General features: G+C 28.5%; 1 protein-coding gene across 2 annotated transcripts in view; it reads right to left on the bottom strand.

Annotated features, from left to right (window-relative positions):
• Positions 1-2878: 2878 nt before the first annotated feature.
• The window catches only part of LOC100163667 (piwi-like protein Siwi), an 8674-nt gene continuing 2816 nt past the window's right edge, over positions 2879-8736 (bottom strand). The window contains exons 2-18 of one of the 2 annotated variants that reach the window (XM_001949462.3): positions 7881-8154; positions 7781-7820; positions 7310-7429; positions 6811-7022; positions 6485-6670; positions 6244-6420; positions 5994-6149; positions 5784-5929; positions 5608-5716; positions 5214-5503; positions 4995-5149; positions 4800-4924; positions 4571-4739; positions 3892-4013; positions 3663-3820; positions 3353-3500; positions 2879-3286 (exon numbers count right to left, since the gene is read on the bottom strand). In XM_001949462.3, the coding sequence (XP_001949497.1) occupies positions 3170-3286; positions 3353-3500; positions 3663-3820; positions 3892-4013; positions 4571-4739; positions 4800-4924; positions 4995-5149; positions 5214-5503; positions 5608-5716; positions 5784-5929; positions 5994-6149; positions 6244-6420; positions 6485-6670; positions 6811-7022; positions 7310-7429; positions 7781-7820; positions 7881-8003 (2553 nt within the window). In that variant the 5' untranslated portion in view covers positions 8004-8154 and the 3' untranslated portion in view covers positions 2879-3169. The remainder of the gene's footprint in view (positions 3287-3352; positions 3501-3662; positions 3821-3891; positions 4014-4570; positions 4740-4799; positions 4925-4994; positions 5150-5213; positions 5504-5607; positions 5717-5783; positions 5930-5993; positions 6150-6243; positions 6421-6484; positions 6671-6810; positions 7023-7309; positions 7430-7780; positions 7821-7880; positions 8155-8736) is intronic. The other variant, XM_008184469.3, reaches the window with a different exon arrangement.

Raw genomic sequence — 8736 nt, forward strand, 5'->3', positions numbered from 1 at the left:
AGATGAATAAGAGTAGTTAACTGCAAATGGTTCTGTGTTTAAACTGTGCATATGAGCATATATCTAAAATATACTAAAAAAGTTAACTTTTTAATGATTAATATTGGTTGTTCACTAATAAAAGAATCATTTTGTATTAAATATTTTATTCACAGTGTAAAAGTTTGTAGTCTCTAGAATACTATACTATCTCTGGGCCATAGGTTCTATAAGTTTACAAGATAAATAAAATAAATTATCAGGAAATATATTTATAATATAAAAGAAATTGGAATCTTCTCACTTAGGTGTTACGACTGCTGTCGATATCAAATTTATTGCAGATGAGGTGTTTATTTTAAAAGTAATGCTGGGTTCCTTATTTATCTAGTTGTGCCACTACTTAGAGGATTGCAAGACATAAGTATTATTTCAAAGTTCAAATAAATTATCATGTAAAGCGCCTTGTCTGTGAAGTTGGCACCCAAAACCTCTTTATCCAATCGTCTAAATTGATTAAAAAGTGTAGCATTATTTTGCAAGTTAATTTCAAATTATGCGAAATCTATTTATTGAATTTTCAAAATACCTCATTCAAAAATTATAAACTAAATCCAATGTCTGGCAACAACAAAAAAAAAATGTTTATATTTACCAATAACAAAAAATATTGATTGCTAAATTCTAAAATCCAATTTGCAAAAAATTGTCACATTTTCAAATTTATATGGTAAAATTTGGACTCCAAAATTACCTCATAATATTTTAATGGTTTATTTTGTAAATTCCAAAAACCAATTTACAATATATATCTACAATTTTCAAATAAATTGGACAAAGTAGTAGTGTGGGAGGGGAGGGGTAAAGGAGCTACTTCTTGGACCATGTACATGAAGAGACTAACATTTTAAGGACAGGCTGTTATGTTATGTTTTTGAGTTCTGTCAAGTTCCTAATATATTCTGAAAAATATGTTTTAGGAATGATTAAAGTCAAGTTGAAATCAAAAAAGTTACAAAGTATTGTATAGAATGCCTAGAAATTAAAATTATTTTATACTCACGACAGCAACATGTAGAGTAGGTACTTATACTTTAGAAGTTTCAAGTGCCCACGAATAATATTATACAATCACAACAAAATAATTAAAATAGTTACTCTAGGTTTTTTAATATGTAATTTCGTCCAAATTTGAACTTAAAATGACTATAAAATAAACTGTGCTTGTGTATTTTTTAGATTTTTTAGTAACAAAATTAACTACTTATGTGGAACTTTGTTTTGAATTTTCAATTCTAAGATATAAAAGTTGAACATTTTATGAATTTTAAACTACAAAATAATTATTCAATTTTAAATTTTAAATATTTTGTCAAAATTCAATATTTTAATTGATTATAAAAAATTTTCATGTTTTTTCAAATCAAAATAATTTGCTAATTTTCTTGATTTTTCCGTATTTTGTCAAGTTTTGAACATTAAATGCTTATAATAAATAAAAACTGACTAAGAATTTTTAATAATTATCAAATGTCATTGTAACAATATAAGAGGATCCTTGTATTAAATTTTCAAACTTTTTTAACCAACAAATAAAGTTTTGTTTACATTCATAGAAAAAAAAAGTGGGTAAGTGGATGTCGCTCTGCTGTACAGTAGGTCAGTGGCAAGGTGAAGGGGGTCTAGTGTTGCGGCTGCTCCTCCAAAATTTGGGTGGGTGGGTGGTTATTGGGTAACGGGTATTCATTTTTAGCATACAATATGTACACAATATTGAATATACTATAGAATTAATGAAGTACTAATGTAAAAAAAGGGTGGCAAATGGGTACCGCTCTGCTGTTCGTTAGATGTCAAATAGGTCATTGTTCATGTGTTATCATGTGTTATCATGTGTTAAATGTTAATTCAATGATATAAAATTATTGTACACGAAAACCGAAAATGAACTAAGACCTTCTGCATATATTACTATAAGTATATTTTATAATATTACTATTAAAGTCATTTATACTAACAGTATGTTAAATTTATTTTCTCGAAAACATTTAATTTGTTGTACTTTAAAAGTTTTATGTCCCTATAGCCACGAATAATATTTTTAAATTACAAAAAAAATAACCAAACGTTATTATTCGTTTAGGTACATATCTAATTTTATTAAAATTTGAACTTAAAATGTCTATATAAATAACTGTGTGAATATATTTTTAGGGATTTGGGTTACAATATCAACTACTTATGAAACTATGTTTTAATTTTTCAATCTTTAACTAAAAAATTAATCATTTTATACATTTTAGATTCTGAGTGGAACGATGAATGTATTAATTTTACAATGATATTTTTTTATTTTTGTGTCCGTCATCACAGTTTGGGACAGTAAAAATGCTTTGATTTCCTTCAACAGTATCTTGTTTGATGGGAAAGTGAATCTAGTTGGTGCATTCGGGAGGTCAAAATTTAAAATTCCCAGTAATTTTCAAACGCACCGTGAAAAACAAAAGAAAAATTAAGGAAAAACGGGAATTTTTACGCAAAATCGATTTTTCACAAAATTGAATTTGGTTTTTGGTGTAACTTTAAAACAAATGACTGTAGATACATGAAATTTTCAATGGTTGTTTATATTTCCATTTTCTATACACGATAACATTTTCAAAATATTTTGATTTGTTTTGAGCTGTTTACGGACAATTTCAGTCAAACCACTCAAAGGCACAATCGCCAGAACTACATAGGCAGCGTTTCTAATGTTCTGTGTTGCCAAACATACCTAAGCATTTTCCAGATGTCCTGCAATAAATGGTTCTCTGTACTAAGCCTCTATTCTAATTGAAACAGTAAAATAGAAATCAGAAGTTTTACTATAGGGTAAAATTTAAAAACAAATTTAAAATTCTTAAAATAAAAGTAAACTAAATATAACTTTATTCAATAATATAAAAAAAAAAAACAATAGTGATCATTTGAATTTTTTTCAAGAAATAAAAATGTAATTGTTAAATGTTAAAGTTAATAATATTACATAAGTTGTTAAAACCTAAAAAAAAAAAATAAGAAAACTGTATTCTATCGTTAACATTATTATAAGATGAATAAAATAAAAATATTTAAATATTACTTCAGAAGAAGTAGTTATTAAGAGTTTTAACGAAAAACTATGATGCCATATCAAATGAATATATGATTATAAAAAGTATAACAACTCATCCAATCCAGTGTGAGGAGCACGCCTGAGAGTCTGACCGGTAAGGAAAGCCAATTTGTGTGCCAACTGACATGGAGCAGGAACCCGCACAGTACCCTAAGTTATATTAAAATTATTAGATGGGTATAATAAATAAGTTCACTTAGTTTAAAGGATACTAACCGACCAATTGTAGTACATGTGAGTCAACTTGAATGTAAGTCTTTGCATTATATCAGGAGGAAGTCTAAGTGTATCTTCAATCACTTGATAATGTGTAGGAGTGACAGTACCCTGCCGTACATGTTGTGAAACTAAAAAGAAATCATACCTGAAATTCATAATGACGCATTAAATATTGTTTACCTGGTACTGTACAACAAACAAGTAATATAATATGAAATGCCAAGCCATACAAATACAACATAATTAAGTTCTTTTTATTCCATTGTAAAATGTACATTTAAGTAAAATAATCGATGTTCTAGCTTACTTGGTTGGGTCTGTAACCACAGTATCAATAATTGTACCAGGTCGAGGATTTTCCATGCCTCTTTTGGAAGGAGCAAAAAATCTTGCACTAATACGTTTTGTAACTATAACAAACGCAAATGGAACAGATTTGGGTCCATAAGCTTGTTCACAAGCAGTCTAAAAAAAAAAAAAATGTATGACAATTTGAAATCTAAAATATTATGCCTCACTAATATAATATACAATACCTGTAAAAGTTTAACTTCAGTCTTATGGACATGCGATATTTGGCCTTCCCCAACACCATCTCTGAATACAATAATGGAAGTAGGTAATGATCCATTTTTAGCCCTATACTTAGCCAAGGCCTCTGAAAAATCAATTTTTATAAGTATTTTGTTTTTATACCTATGCAATATATAATATTATATTCACAATTCAACATTAATTATATTGTAAATTGTAGTTTACTAAATATAACTGTGTGATTATGCAACATGTATCCCCAGTTATTGCTGAATTTAGTTATGTTATTGTTGTTCTTGGCAAAAGTACTCTAGAGGTAAAAAGGTTAGGTAACACTATTATTTATAATTTTAGGGTGTTCGAACAGGAATTATTGACAGTAATCCACATTTCACACGTGGTGAGGGCAAACAGACTATTGCAATAAGCTTTTGAATTGTGGTTTACACATAAATAGGAACTTAACTATCTATATAACTCATATTTTAATTATTTATGTATATCAGTTTATTTTATATAAATTTTATGTTCATGTATTATTTCGTGTACTTTCAAAAGCAAATTTTCTAAGAAGTTCAATGAAGTAATTTACATAAATAATTTACTTCAGTAATTAATAAATTGTAACACAAAAGTTAGAAATGTTTGTAAAACACAATAAAAAAGTTTGTAATTACTTACTAGTTATGCCAGTAGCAAAATGAACTGAAAGTTCTTCTCCACTTTCATGAGGTTCAACACAACTGAAGTAACTTGTATGAGAGTCATTCATGGTTGCTACTAAAGCTCCGAATGATATATTTTTGCGTTGACTATCATGACATACATCGAAACCAACTATCATCATCCCCTGGAAAATGATTTAGGTAAGTAAATACTGTTGAATTTGAATATAACTTGATATAATTACTTTTTTAGGAATGGTAACTAGCCAAGGAGCACCACCAAGTTTACAGTTTATCTGTATAGCAATTTTTGTACATACAGACATATCTCTTTTTTTCACATTTTTCAACAATACTACTTGGGATGGTACTGAAAATAAATGTTAAATAAATGATAAATACACGGCAAACATTACTAATGAAAAAAATTCAGAAATTACCTGCTCTATCAATACATAATTTCCGCTTAATCAAACTATAAATATCACCACGTGGTGATTGAATAATACATAATATCAATGCCGGATTATGTTCATTTGTTATATGTTCCAAATGGGTTAACACTGAATTTGCTCTTCCATCTTCCATTGAGACTCTAAAAATTATAATTATGTTTATGTTTATGTTTATACAGTAGAAAACTTGCATAGGAGACTTACACAGTAGGCTTAGGTAATGTAAAATTCATCCCTGATGCAGCCTTTGCTAGAGACTGAACAAATGGATCAACTTCTTGAGAATATTCCCTAGGAACTAATATGACCCAATGTTTCACAATTGCAGAAGTGAACATTGGTAAAGAGCGTAAATTTTTTGTCCAATCTGCTTCTTCACCGCCATTATACCCATTAGTACGACTTTGAATTGGTTCCGGAGGTAAAATACGACCAGTTAGTTCAACAAGTTTATTACTTAAAGTCAGATTCCATCTTTTCAATTCATTTACAGACTAAATAATTAAACAACAGTATTAACATTTTTTACAAAAACAATTTATAATTAAAAATCTCTAAGAATTGTAATTAACTACATAAAGTAATGAAAATAAATTACGTCTGGCGTTTTAAGAAGGCGATTTGCAAAATTTGTTAGTCGCTCCATGCGTTCTTTAGGATTTACGCGGGTATGTATGGCCATATCTTTCATAAGTGTGAAATTATTTCTATAATTTAAAACAGGATAGTTTATACATTGATTAATACAAATTGTGTAAATTTAAGTTAGATTACCTCATGGCATCAGTTATACCAGTCATAAGACACAATTCTGGAACAAGATATATCAATGTATCTTCTTCCCCAAATCGTCGTATGGATCTCTTATTTTTTGAAATCAACATTGGTTGCCTGGCAGTACGAATGGTCAAATTCCATTTCTAAATCAGTAATAATTATGTTAATTTAGGTCTAAAATAATTAAATCCACCATAAGATATGTACTTCTTTGTAATATTGAATGTATGTCATTTTAGATCCATCTTTTTTACTGAATTCAGATGTGGGGTCAGAATTTTCATCTATATCATCAATTCTGTATGTTTCATTGTTGTATTTTGTCATCACCGTGGTACCAACAACCCCACTTTTAAAGTTAATCTAAATAATAGAATATATTTATAGTCATTTAATTATTTATTTAAGGTTAATTTTACCAAAATCATACAAAATCATAATCAAGTCTTAAACTCACCATCCAATCTCTATTTCTATTTCTATCAGCAGCACACTGATTTAAGAAGTCCAATACTGTCTCTTGACGCATGACTTTTGTTGAAATTTCAGCGCATAACAAAATGTTATCTTCATACCTGCCAATTGTCGTTTCATACCCGGGCCAAAGTTGAAGTTTATATTGAGCCATATCAATCTAAAATCAATTAAAAGGGGTCAGAAATATAACAAATATAATACTTATGGAATCAAAAATTTACTTTGGCTTCTGGATCATAAAAATTCCTTCCAATCATTGTTAGTTTGAGATGACGAAGACAATTACGCAAGAGCAAGTTAAAAACTTGAATGTTGGCATAATCACCGGTCTCTATTACATTTGTGAATTTAACCGTAATTACTACAATTTGATCATCAGAGCGACGTGTTGATGTTAGTTCAAAAACCTAAACCAAAATATTAAAATTAAATTAAAATATTAAACCTAAAAAACCTAAAAAACCTAAAAAAAACTCCAATAAAATAGTTATTTTTATAATAATTTATAATTTTCATTAAAATAATTAAAAATTTAAACAATACTTACAGGTGGATCAAATCGGCTTCCAGAAAACAACATTGTTCCATCAAATAAATATCCTCCTAAACGTTCTCGGTGCTGACCTAATAACCCTTTTTTTGTACTTATTCTATCCTCTTCGGGATTGAAATCAACTCTGTATTGGTACAAACACCAATTCGTATATGAGGTTATGGGAAAATAATTTGCCAACAACGGTACTGTCTGCCCAGATTTTCCTAAGGAAAATTTTAACATACATTTTAACAACACAAAATAACAAATGGTACTAATATATTACACACATAATAGGGTTTAACATTTTACCAATATGGTAAATTAAATGTAGACACCACAATCATTTTTCCATAATTATAATAATTATATAATAATGCTAGTAAATTTATCAAGTTATCACATTAAATCTCATTTGCTAATAAGAAGTCATTTTTTTTAGTACATCTGATCACGGATAATCTGAATATTTAAAAAAATATTTAAGTATTTAAATAAAATTATACCTTACCCTGTTTTCCAATTGCTCCCAAAGAAGATTGTGGTCTTGGTGTCCTATAATGTTCAACGTCGATTTGCCTTCGACCTCTTGCAGCTCCTCTACCAATTGGTACTTGTGGTACATCTCCTCCTAGTGTGAAGTTTTAATAAATGTAAAATAAAATAAATATTTAAAAAAATTATATAAAAGGAGCAACTTAGATACCAAGGTGTTAAATAGTTCCATCAAAATTAACTTGAACTTAATTTAATTTATTTAAAATTATTAAGTCAAGATAAATTGATATTATCATTCAATAAAATAAATACCTATTTAAAAAAAATTGTATAAAAAGAGCAATTTATATAGTGTTAAGTAGTTCCACCAAATTTAACATGAACTTGAATTTTTTTGGAATTATTAAGACAAGATAAGTTGGTATTATCATTTAGAATATATTAATATGCCTAATATAGATTTGAGATAAATTATATATATCACCTGTAGTCAAATTTCTAATTCCTTCTTCAACTTGTTGCACCTTGAAAAAAACAGCATATAAATACTTAATACATGTAGGAAATTTCAAAAGTATTCTTACTCCTGCCATCGGGTTTTGTTTAGGAACTGTCGGTCTTTCACTAGAAACCACTGGTCTTACTGGCCTAGGGGCCCTTTGCTGAGGAGCACCAGGGGCTCGTGGTGTTGTCTTGGGACGTTGCATAGTTGAGGTTGAGTAGAATGTAATGATCTAGGTCCTCTTTCTTAGGAAAGTCCAGACGGACCCGATGGTATTTGAGAAATTTCAGATGGACCTGATAAACCTGGTTGATTTATTGATAAATCAGGACGTCCATGAGCTTTTCTCTCAAGGTCTATTTATAATATATAGGTAGATAAAAATTAATCCACTATAATAGTTTTAATCTCGAAAAGCCCAATAAAAACAATAAGTTAAAAGCCAAATGAGTGAATACAGTATCCATAATGATTTAAAATGGATTTTGAACAAAATTTAACTACCATGTGTATGAAGATCCATATCCGGCATATTATCCTCTAATTAATAAAAATGTTAAACTGGCTATACAGATAAACATAAACTAATATATTTAGTTGAAATGTTTATTTTTTTGTTAACAAATGGAGGTAACAATTATTTCATCTAGTTTAAAAGACTAGGTACTTGATTAAAAAGACAGATTAATAAAACTACTTGCATTATTTTAGATTCTGAGTGGAACGATGAATGTATTGATTTTACAATGATGTGTGTTTTTTTTTTTATTTTTTTTTTTATTTTTTTATTTTTTTTTGTGTCTGTCATCACCTTTTAGGACAGTAAAACTGCTTCGATTTTCTTCAACAGTAACTTTTATGATTGGAAAGTGAATCTAGTTGGTACTTTGGGGGGTCAAAAGTAAAAATTTCCCAGTAGTTTTCAAAGCGACGTGAAA

This window comes from Acyrthosiphon pisum, chromosome X (assembly GCF_005508785.2).
Source record: "Acyrthosiphon pisum isolate AL4f chromosome X, pea_aphid_22Mar2018_4r6ur, whole genome shotgun sequence".
NCBI lineage: Eukaryota > Metazoa > Arthropoda > Insecta > Hemiptera > Aphididae > Acyrthosiphon > Acyrthosiphon pisum.